Source organism: Neomonachus schauinslandi, chromosome 1 (genome assembly GCF_002201575.2).
Source record: "Neomonachus schauinslandi chromosome 1, ASM220157v2, whole genome shotgun sequence".
Lineage (NCBI taxonomy): Eukaryota > Metazoa > Chordata > Mammalia > Carnivora > Phocidae > Neomonachus > Neomonachus schauinslandi.
In genome coordinates, this window is record NC_058403.1 from 71,290,640 (window position 1) to 71,312,947 (window position 22,308).

General features: G+C 52.7%; 1 protein-coding gene across 1 annotated transcript in view; it reads left to right on the forward strand.

Annotated features, from left to right (window-relative positions):
* Positions 1–21,617, forward strand: part of XXYLT1 (xyloside xylosyltransferase 1) — a 162,705-nt gene extending 141,088 nt beyond the window's left edge. Inside the window, exon 4 of the mRNA XM_021692526.1 lies at positions 20,007–21,617. Within this exon, the coding sequence (XP_021548201.1) occupies positions 20,007–20,403 (397 nt within the window). The 3' untranslated portion in view covers positions 20,404–21,617. The remainder of the gene's footprint in view (positions 1–20,006) is intronic.
* Positions 21,618–22,308: the final 691 nt, after the last annotated feature.

Below are 22,308 nucleotides of genomic sequence, written 5' to 3' on the forward strand. Positions count from 1 at the left end.
AGCCATGCCTTTTTCGTTCCTTAGGAAGCTAAAACTTCGGCAAAATCAGAAAACATTCATTCTAACCTCACTTTGGAAAATTATAGAGTCAGAACTGCCAGATGTATTTTCTCACATATCTCAATTTCATACATTTCATCCTAACAAAGGGCCAGGTGTTCTCATTTTCATTCAGAAAATATGTTAATCAGAGATACATGTATAACCACCATGTTTTACCCAAATTTCTCTGAAATGTATAGTATACAAAAGGAATATCCCTGGGGCTAATTAATGTTTTAAAATATTTACTTAAAGCAGGTAGAAGTTGCATACATCTCTAGAAAAATAAGTAAGTGGGAAGGGAGTGGTTTTGCAAACTTTTTTTTTTTTTAACCACTTTTACCATGGCAGTCTCTTCGCAAGAGACTGAAATAATAAAACTCTGAGAGAGAAAGAAACCTGTTCAGCTTCACATGTACAAGGCAGACCCTGGTGCAGGTGCACGGATTCACATGTGGGGAACCTGGACAGGCTGTGTCCTGCGAAGGGAGAAAGAGAGGAGAAAACGGTGCCTCTTAAACAGAAAGCAGTGTTGTTTGAGAACCTGACCTCTGTGCCACATGTCTTCGGCTCCCTCGGAACATTCCATGTTAATTATACAGTACGCTGCTGCCACAGTTTTTCCTTTGGCATCCGCAACTTTGGAAAACAGATCAATTGTGATTGCAGCGTGGTCTGCGCTCGAAGCAGTAGGAAAGAGAAAGCCACAGCCCTGTGGGGACTGAAGGCCTCAGGGTGGCTCGGAGATCACCGCCGGAGAGCAGAGGGGCCCCAGGAGGGGTTCCCCAGAGCAGGTGGCGTTGGGAGTGCAGATAGAGAGCGAGACTCCATCCGATTCTGTCACGAAAAAGCGGCTCTGTCGCCTGAGCTCTGAACTCTTACCTCTGTTGCCTGAGCTCAGCATCAGGGCGAGCGCCGGGAGGGATCCCCCAGGGACCTTGCCCAGGGTCTGGGCCCAGTGGCTTCTCCTCCCCCACTTTTCTTATTGTGGTAGAATCTATAGAACATAAAATTTGCCTTTTTAACTGTTTTTACGTGTGTGCTGACTGGCGTTTAATTCCATTCACAGTGTGCAACCATCACCACTCTCTAGTCCCCCCAATTTTTTTTTTTTAAGGTTTTATTTATTTATTTGAGAGAGAGAATGAGATAGAGAGAGAGAGCATGAGAGGGGGTAGGGTCAGAGAGAGAAGCAGACTCCCTGCTGAGCAGGGAGCTCGATGTGGGACTCGATCTCGGGACTCCAGGATCATGACCTGAGCTGAAGGCAGTCGCTTAACCAACTGAGCCACCCAGGCGCCCCTGTCCCCAAATATTTTTATCACTCATAAAGAAACTGTACCCATTAAGTAGGAACTTCCCAATCTCCCTCTTCCTACGTGTCTAGTGTACTTTGAGTCTCTCTGCATTTGCCCATCCTATAGGCGTGTAAGTGCCCTCCCCCGCCGCTCTCTGCCGTCTCTAGCCCCGGAGCATGCTGTCGCCTTGTAGTGTCCCCCACCCGCCGGGCCTCTGGGGCTCCTCCGCATTCATACTGAGGTCGGACTCTCCAGGGTTCCCACAATAGCCTGCTCTTCTTCTGTCTGGAGCATTTGGGCTGAAGCGCTCTTTCTGCCCACCTGACTGCCCCAGGTGAGGTTCTTTGTGCGAGGGTCTCCTCTCCATCTAGGAGCAGTGGGAGGGAGCGGCAGGACTGCGTCACAGAGCAGATGCTTGGGGATGTGTTTGTCTTAGCGGATGGTCACCGGGTGCTCACTGTGCCCTGAGGGGCCGTGGAGGACCGTGTCATAGGAGGGGCTCTGGAGCCAGGCTGCCTGCGTTCAAACCCAGGCCTCACTGCTTCCCAAATTCCTTCCCCTCTGTACGCCTTGGGTTCCTTATCTACAAAATGGGGCTAACAGTAGCACTTACCCCACAAGCTGGTGAAGGTGTGGACGGTGCTTAGAACAATGCTTCCCCATGCTGGCGTGAGCTGCCTTCTGAGCATCTGCCGTCACTAGGGCCATGGTCGACGCCTGCGTCACAAAGCTGTGAGGATGATGAGATCATCCGTGTAGTTTTAAAACGGGCTCGCACGTACTAAGCATCCAGTAAATGTCACCTACCAGTCTGTGTGTGTGTGTGTGTGTGTGTGTATGGGAGTATATGGATATGTGTGAGTGTATTTATGCGTGTTTGTGTGTGTGTGGAGTGTATGTATGTGTGTAGGTGTGTGCGTATATGTGTGTGTGTGTGAATGTATGCATGTATGTGTGTACCTGTGAGTACGTGTGTGTGTGTGTGTGTGTGTGTGTGTGTTTATATGTATATGTATTTATTTTTACCTTAAAAGCAACTCGGCACTGAGACCCGTTCCAGGGGCTCTCTCCAACTTGCAGTTGCTACAGTCCTGATGATACAGGGGCCTGGACCTCGGGCAGATAAAAACCCACCTGGACTTCCTGTGCTTTTGAAGACAAGAGTAGAGAAATAGCAAGACGGGTCTTCTCAGGAGCTGGTGAGGTAAAAATCAGTATGGCCTGCACATGGAGACGCCCTCTGAGTTCACAGCACCGTCTTAGCTTTTTCTTCTTAAGTTTGGAAACAAATCATGCGAATTTGAATTCTTTTTAACCTCAGTCAGAAGAGCCTCACATTCCATCTCCATTCAGAAAGCTGAGTGGGCCTCACTGTTTATGTGGGTGCCCACGGTTTCAATCAAGATTCTCATTTTTTTTCTAATCCAGAGAAGAAAAGTTATCCTGTGAAAGCCAAGCTTTACAAAACTTGTCTCTATGCTTTGATTTTAATTACCAGTTAAAAGAAACCTCAACCCTGCTTGCTGAATTGCTGTGTGAAATGTTACCAGGGCATGGAGAAGGGCTGGGGCTGAAGAAGGAACGGCCTCCTTGCAAACACGTTCCTCTTTCTGAAGGAAGGAGGACTCAGAACTAGCTGGGAAGCTGAACTTCAGTTCCAACGCAGAGGAGATGTGTGTGTGTACATGTGTGTGTTGGGGATGCACTCTGGGAACAGAGCAAGGTTTCTGGGGATCACATGGCATTTCTCCTACTCAGAGCCACCTGAGCTCCATGTTTGCATCCCCATCACTTACGGTGCTCCCTGTCTGGCCACCTACATCCCTCCACACTGGACGTGGCCTGGGACCCTGCCAGAGGAGTCCCCCAGTCTCCCCTAGGTGGTCCCAGGCTCAGCAGGTAGCCCTTACAGTATGTTGAAACACCATAATTTTCTGAGTAACATCAGAGGGGCTTGTTTTTATGTATGGGGGTGTGGGGGAGGCAGGATGCAGACTTGCTTGCTGAAGATGGCTTGATCATTGGTCTAATTTTTTCTCTTGTCTTTGCTTTAGACCCTAGAAGCAACACTGCTATATATCACATATTGGGCTAAGTTCCCTGAGTCCCTAGCCTTTTCCTGGAAACAAGCAAGACCCTCTCTGAAGCTGCTTGAGGGGTGAGAGAGGAAGGGTTTTGATAAATGGTCCTTTTCCAGCCAGACTGGCTCATGCAGCTTCTGAAAGCACCCAGCTTTCTCCCGTTGAGCTGCTGGCCTGTAGTGGGCGTCAGACCCACTGAGGGGGGAGCACAGGGCTCCAGGCTGACTGCTCTTTGCTTCACTGTGGCCCTCTCATGTGTTAGCAGCCACTCCTGCTCATGCACAGACATCCAGATGCCAGGTCACTTGAGGAACTGCCCATCAGCACAGCCCGAACTGCCCCTTTGCCCAGCATCATGCACACAAGCACTCAGAGCTAGACGTAGAGGCCCTCGGTCTAAGAGACAGGCTTTCAGGCCCTCGCACCCCCTCTCCCCCATCATGCAGGGCACAGGTTATGCGCCAGACCCAGGATTAGACACACAAGGAGAGGGAGGAGAGCTCTCATCATCCCCACCTCTGTGCCCCAGAGTGTTCGGAAGTTACTTCGCTGACTTCTCTAGCAAGTTCCCTCTCCTGAGGTATCCCTCTGGAGGTGTGTTGGCCGGTTCCGGTGGCGCTGGTGCCAGGATGCAGTTTGACTGACTCAAAAGCCCTTGCTCTTTCCTCTGCCTTCTCACTACCCAAAATGTGGCTGGTGGAGCACGGCCTCAGCATTGCCTGGGAGCTTGTCGGAGGTGCAGAATGCCACTCCTTCGCCTGCTGAATCCCAGACCTAAGTTCAGTGTGCACAAGAAAGTTGGAGAAACACGGCCACCCACTGCCCAGTTCCTGTGTGAGAGAAGCCTGACGGGGGGAGTGGAAAAGGGGGGGGGTGGCCGAGAAGACCTCCTTAGAGGCAGGTTTGAGCCGACCCACCGTGGGGGGTCATGGAAGAGAAGTAGCACCTTCTAGTCAGAATGGCTTCAGCAAATACCTTCCCTGTCTGTACAGAGAGGCACGATGTAGCCATGAAGTTCCCACCCGTGTGGGAGGGCAGACCGTGTGAGGATGGGAAGACTTGACACCTGGACAGGGCTCAAGTCCCCGCACATATCCAGAGACTGGGGCTGTGGGAGAGGCAGTCACCTCAGAGTGCGCTCACTGAGGCCCGGGCCTCTGGGATGCCCTTCTGAGGAGGAGGGCATGAAGCTTGAAGAGCTTAATCTGGGGAGGTTCCCAAGGTCCCAGAAGGAGTCTGGCTCTGAAGGAGGCGTCGGGGGTGTTGAGCCAGGTAGTCTTATCCTGCGTCAGCAGCCCTGTGCACTTGTGTCTGGACAGAGTGAGTGGCCAGGAGGCGTGGCTGGGCCACCCTGGGCCGGTGTACGTGTGGGCAGGTGTCTGTTGGTCTCGGGCAAGAGGCGGTGAGGGACGAGGCCTCCACAGGATGGGAGTGCAGGGGACACCAGCCTGCCTAGGGACGTGGATGTGGGTTTACACCGACTGCTGACAGGCTGTCGGAGCCATCTGGTGACACTCGGCTGTCATGGGTCCTGGCCTGGCTCTCCTGGGCAGGGTCGTTTCTTTCCTCCTTTGCCTTCTACCCAGGGTGTGTCCAGAGCTGAGGTTTCTTCTTGCTTTTCCTTAGGCTGAGACCAAGTCAGAAACTTGTAGCCTCCCCAGTAAGCCAGCCCTGCAGGATCCACATGGGGCAGAGAGCAGAGCAGCTCAGCCCCACGTTGGTGGTACGAGGATTTGTGGGATGGGTGCCTCCTCAGGGTGTGGATGGGTGAAGATAAGCACCTAATTAGTTTGGATGTGGGTCAGGTCAGGATGTGTCCTCCTCAGTAGGCAGTCTGGCAGCCTGAACTGCCGTGGGAACAAAGGCAGAGAGAAGGTGGCCGGGAACACTCGAGGAAGAAAGGCTGCCCCCTGACCAGCCAGAGAATATTCCAGAAGAAATACGGCTCCAGGACTAGTGTCTAGCAGAACTGCTGTTATTTTCAGAGGATCCTAATTAGTTTCCTCAGGTAGTGGCTTGGACTAGCATCTAATTTTAACGCCACCTTTGATCTGGTTCTTAAAAATTCCACTCTTCACGTTCACTCAGATCCTAGTCGCCTGTTCTGGTTAAGCCCAGGCCCCAGTACTCCACTCCAGAGAGAGCTGAGAAGTCACAGAAGTCTAGGCAGCCCCAGGCATGCCCGCGGGGACACCTGGAGAGAGTGCTAGGTGTGTTGGGGGGTAATTCTGATTCTTTAACCCTTTATAAGGAGCACCACAGGCACTGCAGAGATTCTGGGGAACCGTCTGGAAGGCATGGAGAAGAGACTTAAGCAGAAAGGGGCCCACGAAGGCACTAAGAGTATCACTTTCAGTTTGAAGGGGGGAAAAAATCTCCCTAGGAAATCAGCACAATGCGGCAGGGAGGCAGAGAAGAGCTCACCTGCCCTGGGTGAGGGTGAGGTTGGCTACCGTCTGGAGGGAGCCGACGAAAGGCACATTTGCTCCAAGTTATCTGGAAAGAAGGGGGCTTGTGAACAGGCCACACCGGCCAGCATCTCCCGGCTGTCCCCTTCCTCATCTTTCCAGCCTGGTCCTGTGTTTGGAGACAGGCACAGGGACAAGAGTGGGCCCCATGGTGCTGGTGCTGAGGCCATTATGGACGACATGGTGTCAAGAACCAGAGCCGCAGCAGATGTGAGCCGGGAAGGTCTCTCTGTGGGAGAGGTGGGAGACGGCGGAGCGACCCAGCCAGTGTCACTGTGCGAAAGTCCGTGATAATGATGAAAATAGGCCTTGCCATTTATGCCGCACCCAGAGTGCTCAGGACAGAAGCCCAGGCGTAGGGCTCCTTATCCTCCTCCATCCCATTTCTGTCCGTCCTCAGGTGCAGTCACACGCCTGCCTCTGACAAATAGCTCCCCCCATCCTCGACACCACCACCGTGCTCCCCTGGGGCCCTGCAGCAGCTCCTGCCTCTCCTCCAGGCCACCCCACCCCAGCCGGCCACCATCCTCATACGCACAGACTGCCTCGCTTCAACCCCTGGATTCCCCTCAGTGCTCATTGCCTGGAACTGCCGAGACTCCCCTGCAGGCCTGTGATCCAGGCTGAAACTGCTGGCCTGCTGAGAGACCAGAAGGGCCCTCAGTTCCAGCGACTGAGGCATGCAGGAGCAGCTGAGACTCCAGGCCACCTTTGAGGAATTGCTTATTTTCTGAAATCAGACAGTTCTGATAAACCCCTCCTAATGTTGCTCCTTGATCCAGCCTAGCATGTTTGTGATCTAAGGACAAATTGTTTTGTAACTTTCCTTCTTTTTTCCTTTCTTTAAAAAAGAAAAGTGAAGACCGTGCAGTGGCGTGCCCAGTGGTGAGGCTTCAGGGCACGAAGTGCAGCTAGCTGTGTGGGGACACCGGGCAGGCCAGGGACAAGTTGGATGTTTGGGTGGGCTAGAGGCCAGGCATGTTTTGCTCAGGTGTACTCTATTTATACAGATGACCTCTAATGCACTGCCCTCGGGTGAGAAGAGGCTTAAAAAGTCAAGAACAGTCTTTCTGCATCTTGGGGCATCATGGAATGGTAGGGGTCCCAGTAGCAGAGAAGGCAGAGGAGGATGAGACACCACCTCAGGACTGCCTGAGGTGGAGGAGGTGGCCAGCCCAGCCAGCTCTCTGTGTGCCTCTTTCCTGTGCTGAGCACATGCTCAGTGCTCACCATGCTGCATGATCACCAGAGCCGAGGGGGAGGCTCTGGGCAAGCACGTAACACCGAGCCTGCTTCTAGCCGAGTGGTCTTTCTTGCACGTCAGTCCTGGACTCTGCCAGCTTGTCAGCATACACAAATCGTGGGGCTTTGTTGATACACGGAAATGGGTTTTGGAAACAAAAGCAAGTAACACGAAAAAAAATCCACATTGTACTCACACACTGGTGCTATATTTAAAGAAAGATTAATTATTGGAGTTTGGTGATCATTCTGGGCATAAAACCATAGGCTTTCAAAACAGGAAAGGAGCCTGGGGCTGATTAATCCGCTTAACAGATGCAGGAACTGAGGCCTCAGGAGGGGAGGTGACTTGCTCACGGTCACCCTACTGGTGGTTGCAGAGCCCTGTGACAGACAGCGTGGGGGAAGCAGGCATGTGTTCGCCGCAGAGAACCCACATTGCTTCTCAGCAAGTGTGATGTGCGTCCACGGCTTCCATCATCTCGTGCGTTCCTCAAAAGCCCCTTCCAACAACCCTAGTTCCATACAGGAATCCTGGAGCACAGAGAGCTGCAGTGCCTTCTCCGGGCTAGTAAGCAGAGGACCGGGATTTGAATCTGGACCGTCTGCTCCCAGAACCTGCATTCTTAACCCCATGACGTACCAGTACTTTTTTCAAGGCGGTGGAAAACTAATGTATCCCTGCTGCCCTGCCCTGCCTCCCCCTCCACTCCAGACTAATGGCTAATCCCTGGGATAGAAGGTGGCCGGGCTGGGCCCTCCCTCCTGGTGCCATAAGCACGGTGCTTCCAGAAAACATTTCCCTAGTGGTCCCCCGCCCGCCCTGCTCCCCCTTCCCAGAGCTGTGATAAAGTGAGAAGGTACAGGAAGGTATTAGCATAAAATCTGTATGACATTTGTAAGTGGCTCTATATGTGCCTACTTTATGGCCATTTGCAAGATAAAATGACATCATTGCTACTCTCCTGGTTTTCATCTCTTTATAAAAACTCCATTCTTTTTTCCTTCTGAGTGTATGATCCTTGGGCCAGCAGCATCAGAATTATCTGAGAGCTTGCCAGAAATGCAGCCTCTGAATGAGAATCTGCATTTTAACGAGATCCCAGGCGAGTCCCTCGCACAGTGAAGTCCGAGAAGCGCCGCTGCCCAGAACGGGCTCCTGTGGGGCCGTGCCTGTGTCCTTGCTTGTGCTTGACAGGTGGGAGAGCCTCGGCATTTGTCAGTTGCCAGTGTGCCAATCACTGTTTTTACCCTTGACCAAGACCCCTGCCACAAATGTAGTATAGGACAGTGAGCAGGGACAAGCAAAGGTAGAGGTTGGCTTACATGAAGTGGGAAGGCTCACAGATTTTTTTCTGGGCTTGAGAAATACCACATTTTGCTGCAGCTCAATTGCCTTTGTACCTGGGTCAGCCATGCCCACATAGTCTCCCCAACACCCAGCTCCCGGGGTGGAACACGCCCTTCTGTGAGGGTGAAGGGTGCTGGGCTGGATCGATTGAGCTTAATTCTGGACACAGGAGTAAATTCTATACCTGCTCTTCCCCATCACCCTTACTGCACACAACTGAATTTTGCTCACTGTCCTGGAAAGCACCCCAGCATGTGTCCTGGGCACTCCTTTTCTGTGTCGCCTAGTGCTGTGGGCCTACTGGGGGCAGTGAGCCGATTCTGAAGGTAACTCTCTCTGGCTTTGTCTTCACCCTGATGAAAGTCCTTCCCTCAGCCTCAGTTTGGGGAAAGGGTAGGATTATGGAGCTAAAAGCTGGGCCCTGGCCACCCATGCCAGGCCAACTACATGTGGGTATTTGGCAGCCCAGCCTGCTGGCTGCACACCCTACAGTCTCTTGGTTAGGTCTTAGGGCTTCTACCAGATTTGAGCTTCTCCCTAGCAGTGATGTACAAGCCTTGTATTTGGAGGCCTGCATCTTCCACGGCCATTGCCAGGAAAGGCATTGTCCAGAGGGCTGTGAGCACCCCTGGGTCAGGTTACCATCTGGGTCCCTTCATTGATAATCTTTGTCACAGTGGCACCTCATCACAGATAGGCATTCCTCGGCTCATGGGGCTGACATCTCTACGTCATTTTCTCTGTCCTCGCCCTGAGAGAAATGCAAGGGTTCAAAACAAGTCTCCTCCAAATGTGTCACTTTGATATGTAGACTATTTTGGGCTGAAGGCAGTGGATACCTACAGGCTCAAGAGAAACTTTTGCTCCTCTCTTAACTACCTAGAAGAATCTAAATTGAGAGTCTTTCCCAGAGTAGGAGTTATTACTAGAGATAAATTTTATCTAAATGATCCAACTATATGGCAGGGCAAACATCTAATTACCAAACATCTGCTCTTCTTTTTATTGCCCTCCTCCCCTTTGATGCCCCGGCCCTATTCCATTCCTTAGCTCAGGATGGCATATCTACCTCACTTTACCTTTCTGTCTTTGAACTTCTCATGTATGTAGGGTTCCTATTTGTACAAAATTAATTTTTATTTTCTCCTGTTAATCTGTTTCATGTCACTTTAATTCTAAGACCAGGTGGAAGAACCTTTGAAGGATAGAGGAAATTCTTTTCTTCCCCAAACAGAGACCTGGCTACCCTCAGTAAAGACCCCCGTGGCTCTAGTTCACAGGGCCCAGGGTACATTCTCCCCCAACTGCCTTTCTAAACTATTGTTCCACCACCTTCATTCACCATTCTCCTCTTTTAAATTCTACCATCTGATTTTATAGTATCTTGTTCCTTTGTTCGTTCCATTCTTTAATCCATCCAACCATTCATCCTTTTGAAACTTAAGAGTTCTCAAGGCCTGCTGTGAACCAAATGCCCACACTAGGCCCTCAAGTCATAAAGATGAATAACACATTCTTGTTATCAATGCCAGGGTTCCTGACTCCACTCAGACCTTCCATACCCAGGAAAATCCTTTTTCCATCTTTTATTGAGTCTTCACTGCCCTTGTAAACCGTTTCTCTTTCTCAAACCCTTATTGGTACCCAAGTCCCTCTGTCTCCATAAATGACTTTACCTCCTAACCTTCCCAAGATTTAGACTTCACCCTAAATGACCTTTCTCAGTGTCCCTGATTCCCACTTCAGAACCTCTATCTTCTCATTATGTCCTTTCTCTAGTCTCAGATGTGTCCTGGGATTTCCCTCTTCTTGGTAAACTCTTCTGCCTGGCTCCTGTGACCATGGGCAAATGGTTCGTATCCCCCTACCATACTTTGCTCATCTGTAACATGGAGAGAATACTACTTACCTCGTTTGTTTGTTACAAACATTAAATTAGGACTTAAAACAGGGTCTGACACATAGTAAATGCTCACTAAGTATTAGCCATCATCATGGTTATCATTCCTCAAAGTACCCACCCTGCCACTCACCCTGTATTTCTTACCTCTTTAGTCTGGCATGCACATTCCTTTCCCTGGGCATATAGATATCCCCCCTATCCATGTCTTACTCCGTGCTAAGTGCCCAGCTCCTTAGTCTCTGTCACTCACCTCTGTCAGAGGTCTGTAGTCTCCTGTAGCATTTCCAAGTTCCCTTCCTTTGCAGCTTTCAATACTGTCCATATTCTCATGTGCAGTGAGGTAATGGGGGCAGAGTTCAGAGTGGGTGGGGAGCCAGGAAGATCCAGGGGAGACTATCTAGAGAATAGGGGGAGGTGGACCCCCAGAGGCTCTCCAGGGGCCGGCAAGCTGGTTCTGCGGGGGGACGCGCAGGACGATGCAGTCAGAGGGGACCTATCGCAGTTCCCCATCCCTGGAGCAGAGCGCCTTCTGATGGCAAGGTTCACGGAGGGAGAGCCAAGTGGGTAGGTAGCTCAGGTGGGGTTTGAAGAACCGTGAGGCCATGGTGAGGCCATCATTACTGTCATTGAAATTATTGAGAGTGCATTTCCCGGCTCCTCTTCTTCCATCCCCTAAATGTTGGAACTCCCCAGAATTCTGTCATGCTTGCTTTGTGCCGCTGCCTGTGACCTGTCCCCAACCACTATTCTTGCTGACATCTGCTCAAGACTGAGCGGGTCACTCCCCTTTTTATCCTCCTAGGCTTGCCTTGGCTGCTAGTGTCCACTGTCCCTGTCACACCCCAGGCATGAAGCCCCTCAGAGCTCCATCTGCCTGCTTGAAGCCTCCAGTGCCTCTTCCTCCATCATCTGTCCCTTGTCCCTCCCCGGGCCCTCCCCATGCAGCCCTCCAGGGCCTAGCCCAGTTCAGGCACAGCACGCTCGGGAGCTGTTTGTCAGATTGAGTGACCACAAGTCCCCCAGCCCACACACCTGTGTTCACAGCTCTGGGGCAGCAGGTGTGGGAGGAAGCCCGTGTGGCCGAGATGTCCCTGCAGGCTGGGCGTGGGCAGTGGTGGGCGGGCCGGAGACGTGAGAAGAGGACTGGTAACTCAGAGAAGGGCATCCCACCCTCCTGTGGACACGGGGGAATGGGAAGCCTCGGGGCCCTGACTGTGCCATGCCATGGGAGACCTCACACCAAGCAGCTGTCCTTCCAGAGGTCTCCGGGGGAAAGGAGGACTGTGGGTGTTTGGAGGGCCGCCAGGCTCAGAATTGGTCGGGCCATCTTGTGGCAGGTCAGAGGCCTTCCTGGCAGGGCTGTCCACCCTCCCTGATCCACTGCTGTGCCGGGTTTTACGGAGATGGTCGGTCATAGCTGGTGCAGCTTTGGGCATGAGCCAGACAGCGCTGGTCACCTTTATTCCAGACTTCATTGAGGCAGGAAGCCATGTCGGAACAGAAGCCTCCAGATGGTTTTCTGGCTGGCTAGGTGGATGAGGGCTGCTCTCTGAGGTACTACAGAGAGGAGGTACTACACCATGAGAGGAGCCCGGGCATGGTGGGGCTCTGCCCTTCTGTGCCAGTTAGGGCCACCCCTCGTGGGCCTGGCGCTTGGCAGGGTTCACGCACCCGTGTGCTCCTGGAGACCCATCATAGCCCTGTGGGTGTCTCACCCCCATCCCCATGTTAGCGCTGGGCAAACCAAGGCCCTGAGAGGCCCGGGGGCTTGTACAGCTTGCCCTTACCCCTGGCCTCCTGAGTCCAGATGTAGACCCCTTCCTTGCACGATGGACACTGTTGGTGTGCTCGTGTCAGGGTCTCCTCTCCTTGCTTGACCACCAGTTTCTTGAGGGCAGGAATGTTCTACTTGCCATTGTATCGGTTGAGTCTGATAGGTGCTCCATTCAATATTTGGGTGACCGCTGATTGATTATTCTCTCCACTCCGAGTGCTGTCTGGTGCTCCTACATGTCTCACTAAGAACTGGAGGAGATACCGCAGGGTGGATTTTTGGGCATCTTTCTGCAGGCTGACCGGTATTGCGTCACCTCTTACCCCCCACCCCCATCCCTACACCCACATTTCTGAATCCCTCTGCTTTGCTCGGTAGCCTGCATGTCCCGCTAAAGACACCTACCCTCCTTCTGTGACCCTCCTGGACAGATGCGACCCAGCCTGTCATGACTGTCTGTCTCAGCCCATTGGGGATGGCGGGGGTCAGGGAATTTGCTGAGGGCAGCTCTAGACTCCACAGGTGCCCTCATAGTCTTGACAGTGAGAACACAGGTGAAGATAAGCTGTGTGCTATTTCCCTTTGTCTTCATCATTAGAGTGTTATGGGCCAATTGTGTGCCCCGTCCCCCCCCCGTTCAGATGCTGAAGTCCTAATTCCCAGGCCCTCAGACTGTGACCTTATTTGGAAATAGGTTTGTCACAGATGTAATTAGTTAAGATGAGGTCACACTGGAGTAGGTAGGCCCCCTAGCCCAGTATGACTAGTATCTTAAAAAGGGGAGATTTGAGGGTGTCTGCATGGCTCAATTGGTTAAGTGTCTGCCTTCGACTCAGGTCATGATCCCAAGGTCCTGGGATCGAGCCCTGCATCGGGCTCCCTGCTCACCGGGGAGCCTGCTTCTCCCATGCTCTCTCTCTCTCTCAAATAAATAAATAAATAAATAAATAAATAAATAAATAAAATGTTTTAAAAAACGGGGTGGAGATTTGAACACAGACACACAAACAGGGAGAATGCTATGTGAAGATGAAGGCAGATATTGGGGTGATGCTTCTAAAAGGAAGCCAAAGGTTGCCAACCAACCCCCAGAGGTTGGAGAGAGACACAGAACAGGTTCTTCCTTAGCCCTCAGAAGGAACCAACCCTGCCACCGACACCTTGATCTCAGACTTGCAGCCTTCAGAGCAGAGGAAGAAAAATTTATGTTGTTCAAGCCCCCCACGTAGTCTGTGATGCCCCAGCAGACAGATGTAGAGAGCTCAGTGGTCTAGTAGATAAGAATGAAGAGCCCAGGGGCGCCTGGGTGGCTCAGTCGTTAAGCGTCTGCCTTCGGCTCAGGTCATGATCCCAGGGTCCTGGGATCGAGCCCTGCATCGGGCTGCCTGCTGTGCAGGAAGCCTGCTTCTCCCTCTCCCACTCCCCCTGCTTGTGTTCCCTCTCTCGCTGTGTCTCTCTCTGTCAAATAAATAAATAAAATCTTAAAAAAAAAAAAAAAAAAAGAATGAAGAGCCCAGTGTCCAGGTCAGCTCTCTAGAAAATTTGTAATTAATAGCTACCCCAGTGCCCTGTTGTGACCCCCCCCCGCCCCTCCTCCAGCTAAAGGCTCCAACACAGCATTCAGAAAACACAGACTCAGCAGATGTTAACCCCTTTCTCCCTCCTCTTCACCCCCAGACCTTCCTCAGCTCATCTTACTTCCATGAGCCCTCATTCTCTCAGACTGGGGCGGGCAGTACAGAGATACCAGTTTGCAAAGTAGGAAGCTTGGCAGCTTCTGGTGCAGGGAGGGGTGAACGGGGGACTCTGGTGCTTCTGGTTCCTTCTGGAGGAGGGCCTTGAGGAAATCCCTGCAGTGTGCCTCCCCTGCCCCCTCATCTCTGGGGAGTCTCTTTTGGGTCTCAGTACCCCCAGAAGTCCTCTGCTCTCCTGCCAGGCTACCTCGTTCCAACACCCCCAGCTCTGCCCACGTGCCCCCTGCCTCAACCCTTACCTGTTGTCCTCTCTCAGTTCTGGGCATATTGTGGTTGGAAACTCAGTTGCTGGCCTGCAAACAGGGCTGGTGTTTGAAAGCAAGCACATTTCTTTTGAGGTCCTGCAAACAAGGGCAAGCAGACGCCTTCCACCCGCTGCCCCCAGCCAAAGCCCCGTCAGCCACTTGGGGGCCCAGCTCCCCTTCCAGGTGCAGGCGTGTTAAGCCTGGAGGAGCTAGTCCCTGCCAGATGGGAAAGCATGAACTCTGCCTCCCGAAAGCTTGGCACTAAGTGGCACGGTCTCACCTGGCACAGGGCTTGTTGAGTGGTGGGAGAGAACAGTCACCTTCTCTGAGCAGAGGCATTTGTGGGAAAGCAAAATCATCGGTCTGGGATTGGGGGTTGCCTTTTCAGTGGTGTGACTCCAGGCAGAACAATTTCCGAGCCTCAGTGTCCTCATTTGTAAAATAGGCAGGTGAACTAAGAATCTCCCTGAGTCTTTAGGTTCTGGTAGCCTGTGGTTCCAGGAGGGACCCCTCTCATCCTGGTCCTGCCACCACTGGCTTCGGGAACGTTTCTGTCCAGCAGAACTAGGGACCTGACTTGCTAGCAAGAGATCCTGCTGAGGGGCAACTGTGACTCCTGACAGCGAGGAACGCCCTAGGGAAATGGCCGTTTATTATTATTTTTTAAATATTTTATTTATTTATTTGACAGAGAGAGATAGAGCAAGAGAGGGAACATAAGCAGGGGGAGTGGGAGAGGGAGAAGCAGGCTTCCTGCCCAACGGGGAGCCCCAAGGCAGACGCTTAACGACTGAGCCACCCAGGTGCCCCAGAAATGGCCGTTTAAAGCCTCACAGTGTCAGCAGTCTATGTCATCTCCAGGTTGATACCACAGGGCCGTGGTTCCCCTAAAGAACTGGAGAGTCTGTGCCCGTCTCCCAGAACTTCAGCTCAAGGCAGGAACGAGAGACACTGTCCTTGCTCCGAAATCAGCCCCACATCACCCAGAACTGTCCCCTGGTCACTTCGCAGGCCCTGGGGTGGATGGAACACTGAGCTACTGAGCACTGCTCTTCACTCCTGGCCTTTCCTCTCAAAGGACTGGAAAACAGGGTCCCTTCCAAGTCAAACAAGAGCTAATTGGTCCTGGGCGACAAGCATGGGCATAAAGGGAGTAGTGTTTCCTGATTCCAGCCTTCACTGATTAGACAGCATCCAGATGGCGTGCTTCCTCTGGGAAGAGGCCCAGCTTTGCTTGCTCATTGGTGACTTTGCACTTGACTCTGATGCACACTCGAGGGGTAAGCCACAGGGAGAAGTGCCACACATGACGCTGTCCTTCGGAACCTCAGAAAATGGAGCCCTCTCTGCCTCAGCAGCTTGAACTCAGCCTCAGTCAGCACGGGCTTCTAGAACCTTCTTAGTGAGCCTGATGCGGATTGCCCAGGCTCGTTGTTGTGTTCCCATCTTTCTTCTCAACCCTCTCGGAAGTGAAAGTGGAAAATTCTGAGCCTTAGGATCCAAGACAGGCCAGCCCAGGAGAAAATCATGGAAAGATAGGGGGGCAGGAGGGTCTGTGATTGGGGTGGGTGGGAGGAGAAAGGGTTATTCATGACAACATGCGTTCTTTCCCAGGTCCTCTGGCCAGGCTCTCTAGCTGAGAGACTTGTTGGAGTGACCTTGGCAATGATCATCAGGGAAAGACTTGAAGGGAGGAAATGACTTAGCTTTTCAAAATGATTTCAAATACCTCTTTCCGTAAAGATGGATTTTCTTCATGAAAACTAGTGTACTCGTTTTTAATAGTCTTTTTTAATGAGTATTAGTTAGGGCATACTCAATAGAATAAATTTAGGAAATTCATTGCCCATACCTGGAAGAATGTACTTGAAGGTTCTTAATTTGTGTTTTCCCAACAAGCCTCATTGATTTCTGGAAAGACTCAGTATTTACAGTGGACTGCCTCCACGAGGGCTTGTTTCGCATTTGAAGTTATTTCTGAAGAAGAAGAAATCCTGTCCCCTCTAATGTGTGTCTCCAGGTGACAGTGGAGGATGGAGACAAGCCTCTGCAGAGGCCCAAGGCCAGGATGAGTCAGGGCAACTTGGTGGACTGTGGGCTTGGAGCTTAATCTGAGAAACTTCTGGAAGCTCCAGGACTCAGAACCAGATACCTGCATTCATACAGAGGCTCCTGCAGCCTCAGCACATTCCTCTGGCAGTGCCCTGTGAATATATATCATCAGCCCCAGGCCCTGTGAGGAAGGTGAGGGTCTGGGGCCCTCTCTGACCCCCCTCAGAGAGGCTCTTGGGTCTGACCCCCTCCCAGCGAGGCACCAGCAGCTTCTGCCTCACCTGCCAGCCAGGTCCCCAGAGGCCGTGGCCTTGGCAGTGTCAGCCAACTTCAGAAATTAGATTGAAATCCAAGTGCTGCTCCCGGGAACCTTAGCTCATGGAATCTGAGGCTAAGACGAAAGGGACTTTAGAGACCAGAGCCCTCGCGTTCAAGTTGGGCCTGCCCCTGATGCACCGGGGACCTCTATTCCGTCCCTGTGAGAATGCGGGCCGTGACGTCCCCGCACTGCCCAGGAGCAGAGGTGGGGAACGGAAGAGGGCTCTGCCATGCTTGCCGTGCTGCGGCAGCTGAGGACCCGGCCAGACCACCCCGTTCGGCCCGTACACGTGGGATCAGGGCCCGCGCTTGTGAGCTCCAGTCCCTCAACGTCTCTGTGTCCTTCTCTCCATCCCAAGGCCGGTGTGGTTCTTCCACACAAACCAGCTGACACGGAGGCCAGGAAAACCCACCTCTCCTCCAAGTGGCTGCTCTGTCTGTCTGGGTTCATTTTGAAGCAGTAGGCATGCTTTAAACAAGGGCACCCTGGAAATAATTTTGTACTTAGGGAATCACTGGTTCACTTTCAGGCTGTTTTTCTGCTTCAGCAGACATCCTGGGCGGCTTGCGTTTCCAATTTCCTGTCCCTCCTTCGCTTCTCCTTACAAATCATAATGTGCTGATGTCCTAGACCTGGTTCTCTCTGGCTTTGTTATAAAATGCCTCTTTGTGCCGATAGCAACAGCAGGGCTAGGCATGAGCTTCCCAAAGAGCCACCTGGGTTATGGGCTCCACCTGGAAGGGTGCTCGTTTTTCTGTCTCTGCCTCTGGCCCTGCTGTCCTGAGCCCAGCAAGTTCGGTAGCAGGTCAGTCTGGTAGAGACAGGGAAGCTCCGTGGAGTACCGCAGGGCTGCAGATGACCTCTCCACTCCCTAGCTTGCTCAAGAGTAGAGACCATACTGAGCCCTTTGAAAAGCGCTGAGCACCCTCTCGTGGTCCCCTGCCCTTCACCACGCCGGAGAAATGTGGCCCTGGGGGCTCGAGTGCTCAGTGTAGCGGCTCGCTTTCCATCTGCAGCTGCAGCTTTGTGTCCTGATATTTTCCTGGCCCCCTCCCCCCGGTTCCAGACGACACCGAAGGCTACGTGGCCTGAGCCACACCGACCTTTCCATCATTCCTTGTCAAGTAATTTCATGTCCTGAAGGCCCCGCCGTGTGGGCGCCATGCGAGGTGCTGAGGTTCTGGAGAGGCCTCACAGATCGGGGAGGGCGGACTTGACCACCAGCCTGCACCCTGTTCGCCCTCCCCTGGTCCTCTGGGAAGGGGAGAGACGAGACCTGGGGGAAGAACGGAAGGAGGATGATGGCCTCGTGGTGTCCAGGGCCTCCACAGGCCCGGCCCTGCCTGTCTACTCCAGACGTCTCCTCTCCCGCTCCTCCCCTCCCTGGTGAATGCTTCTCCTCTCTCCCCGAAGCCTGAATCCATGCCTTGCCAGTAAAACTCCTGTCCTCCTGGTTGGAGGACCCCTCCTCTCCCATGCTGTGGTGGCCCAGATTCATTTGGTAGAATGTTAGTGGCTTGCAGCCTGGACCCGAAGGTAACCATTTGGAAGAAATACGGTAAAATGGACCAAGTTGCCAGAGCACATTCCAGTGCCCCTGTGATCCCATCACTGCAGGCTTTCGTGGCTAGAAGGACTCCAGCATCTCCGCGTGCTCTGGGAGCTTATTTTTGCCAAGGTTGTTATCACCAAGCAGGCGCCAGAGCTTGTTCCACTCACAGTCCAATTACGGCAAAATTCAAACAACAGATCTGTTATTCCACTTGTCAGAATGTCCAGAGGGAATGCTTTTCCCCTCACCAGGATCAGACTCTCGGTGCCCTTTGTGATGATACATGAGACCTCAAGGAAGGTCTCTCTGATTCCCAGACACAGAGCAGTGTGTGGGAACTGGGAAATGGATCTCTATGGCCGCCGTGGGGTCTGCTCTTCTTTCCCCTGCACTGGCCGCTTCACCACACAGATCCTGCCCTGTAACTGGTTGGGGGAGCGACCTCTGGGAGGCTCAGGGGGTGGCACTTCCAGGCTGGGGGCAGACTTGGTTTGCCCCGATGCATCCCCCATCCCGAGGACTGTCGAGGGAAGGGGCAGAGCTGGTAAAAATAGGTGGGATGTGGTGTGATGTGGACTACGCTCCTGTCCCTTGCCCTCAACAAAGGGCCTGCCATCTCCCTGCTGTCCTGTAGGCCGCAGGCTCCTCTGGGGACATGGAGCCCAGGCCCCCCTCTGCGTCCTGCTGTGCCCCACCCCAGCAGCGTGCACGGGAACTTGCACAGGAGCTTAAGGAGGTTGGAGAACAGAGTGGCTGGTGCTCTGACCATGTCACCCACAAGGAGGTTTCTCAATCTGTCTCCCCTTCTCCAAATGGAAGCATTTGGATAGAAGACCTGGAAGGGTCCCTCTGGCGCTAACACCCCATGAACTGTAGACCTAGATCAGATTTCTAAATCTGCCTTGAGAGAAGACTGAGGAGACATTCCCTCTAAAATAGCCATAATTCTACCTGGCTGTTCCTCAGCTGCTTTTCACCCTAACCCACGCGTGTGTTTCAGGCCTCAAACCCCTGTCCCTGTCCAGCCTTTCAGAAGTGCGGGGCTTGGGCCTTAATAAATGAAGCTTGTTCTAAAGCGGAAACCCAGTTTATTTTAGCCTGCATATAGTTTTCTACTGCTTTACGAGATCACTGCTCAGAAGCGCTTCCCCCACCTCTCTCCTCTCCTTTTCAAGATCACAAAGACAGGAGCGCCTGGGTGGCTCAGTCGGTTAAGCATCTGTCTTCGGCTCAGGTCATGATCCCAGGGTCCTGGGATCGAGCCCCATGTTGGGCTCCCTGCTCAGCGGGGAGTCTGCTTCTCTCTCTCCCTCTGCCTGCTTGCTCTCTCTCTCTCTCTCTCTGCCAAATAAATAAATAAAATCTTTTTTAAAAAAAAGATCACAAAGACAAGGGGATAGAAAGTTCTACCAGGATTGTTGCCATCTTAAAAAGTAGACTCTGGAGCCAGATGCCTGGGTTTAGTCCCTGGTTCTGTAACTGCATACTCATTAGCTGTGTGACTTCAGGCAAGCTACAGAACCTCTCTGTGTATCATCTTCCTCCGCTGGGAAGTGACAGACCATCCCAGAGAGCACCTGTCTCATAGGCTATGGTGGGGGAGGAAATAAGCTGATTTTGTGCAGTGCCTGCTGCTTGCTGAGTCCTATACAAACGTTAGCAATGTTGCATTCCTGAAGGAGCAGAGGATATGGGAAGACCGTGAGGCTTGGAGTCAGGAGGCCTGCGTCTGAGTGCAGTTGTGCCACTTTCTGGTGGTGTGATGCCGATTCCGAACCTAAGACCCTCCCAGTCCTCAGAGCAGTAAAACTGGAGTGAAAATGGCATCTCTCTCCAGGCTGGTTGTGAAGGCCCAGGAGAATAGGGCCGGCAGACTGTTTTACCCGCACAAACCCGGTGAAATCTGCTCTCTTTCCCCTTCCCAGGCACACATTCTGGCAGTTCCGCCACGAGAACCCCAAGACGCGGGTTGGGGGCCCTCCCCCCGAGGGGCTGCCTGGCTTCAACAGCGGCGTGATGCTGCTGAACCTGGAGGCCATGCGCCAGTCCGCCCTCTACGGCCGCCTGCTGGAGCCGGCACAGGTGCAGCAGCTGGCCGACAAGTACCGCTTCCGCGGCCACCTCGGGGACCAGGACTTCTTCACCATGATCGGCATGGAGCACCCCGAGCTCTTCCACGTGCTGGACTGCACCTGGAACCGGCAGCTTTGCACCTGGTGGAGGGACCACGGCTACAGTGACGTCTTTGAGGCTTACTTCCGGTGTGAGGGCCACATCAAGATCTACCATGGGAACTGCAACACCCCCATCCCGGACGCCTAGGTGCATCCCTGTCTGCCGTGCCCTCGGGTCTCCGGGGGAGCCCAAGGGGCACCCCTGCTACCGGCCCCAGGCTGGCGTCCGAACCTCTGTGGGGATGTGCTTCCGGACGAGGTGCTGCCGCTGTCCCGCCCAGTGAGGACTGGCCTATGCGTTGCTGGTGCTCGGGGCCCTTTCTCTCCGGGGGGCCGGGCATCGTGGAGGGCCAACACATAGACATCTTCCAGGGGGCTTGGAAACAGGCGCGTAAAGAGGAGAAAGGAAAGACAATAGCCCTTCGTGCCCTCAGCCCCCAAACAATGGAAATCCTTTTAAGCACTGGCATTTCTTAGACCAAATATAAATTTATTTTAAATTGACAAGCTTCCCTTTTGCCAGAAAGAACAAACAGTACTGCTAGGGCTCCCAGGGAGCGCTGAACGAGTGAGCTGGGGTTTTCACAGCCGGCCCCAAGTTGAAGCATCCAGTGAATGCCCACCTTCCACACGCGCACCCTAGGAGGCTGTGTGCTTGTTCCCACCATGCCCACATTGCCTGGTCAGGGTGTGAAGGTCACCACCGGCTCGGGGAGCGTCTGCAGGGCCAGCCGCGGCCCACCTGAGAAACCCGGCCTCATTACTATAGCTTCCCCAGCTTCTCGCTCCCAGCCGCATCCCAGAACCTCATTATCCCTCCTTCATCCCAGCCGGCTTCAGGTGACCAGACGGTGCTCGGAAGTCAGATCCGCCATCAAAGAACAGAGCTCGGCCACCCCCAGGGACAGGTGATAGAGTCATCTGGATGGGGAAGATGCATTCCAAAGAGGAGCCCCTCAGTTTCTGCGCATAACCGGGTGGCTCCGAAGGGGGGTCCCTCGTAGACTGATAGGCATTCAGTCTCTGTTTAAAACCTCATCCTGTGATTTTTCTTATTGCATCATATTAGACCCTGTTCCTTCGAAGAAATTAGGTTCTTCTCTGAATGAGTTCCCTTGTAAGATGCAGACACGAAGCCCCTGATGGTGCATTTTGTCTAGTTCAGCAGAGGTCCTCGGGGAAGAACTGTGGTTGGATTTTCATCTCCTTTGATTTCCATTTCATTCACTTTTTTATTTCTCTTCACCATGAGTGAGAATAGCTAATAAACAAGCTTTGAGAACACAATGATTAACGTTGTTTCTTCTCCGATCATGGTTTACTGCTCCCTGGAGGTTCTGAATCAAGAGTGCAGTCAGGGGCGCCTGGGTGGCTCAGTTGGTTAAAGCGACTGCCTTTGGCTCAGGTCATGATCCTGGAGTCCCTGGATCGAGTCCCGCATCGGGCTCCCTGCTCGGCAGGGAGTCTGCTTCTCCCTCTGACCCTAACCCCTCTCATGTGCTCTCTCTCATTCTCTCTCAAATAAAAATAATCTTAAAAAAAAAAAAAAGAGTGCAGTCAGTGTTATTCAGAGCCCTCCCACCCCCCGCCGTCCACATGACGGAGCTTAGCGTGCTCCCCGGCCATGGGGACGGGGAGGGCAGCCGGGTCGTATCGGGGTCACTAGAGAATCATCTCCTGGAAGCAAGAACAGCCCCTTCCCTCCTTACTCCAGACTGTCCGGTTACATCATCCCCTGACCAAACGGAGCACGTCTCTCTCCTGCCTGTGCTCCAGCAGAATTGGTCTGTTCTCCTAGGTGCTTGGTTTCCTATTTATAGCTGCTAGTTGTTGAACACCTGCTGTGCGCCGAGCATTGTATTGGGGGTTTATGCACAACTGATGATGCTCACGAAAACCTCATGAAGGTGATTCCGGTTTTCAAGTTTATTGTAAGAAAATAACTAGAGATGTGGATAGAGAGTCATTATCACACCAGTTGTTTTAAATAGAAAACAACTGAGATCAACTTAAAATGTTGACTAGGGGAGTGGATAAATTATGTTACATCCAT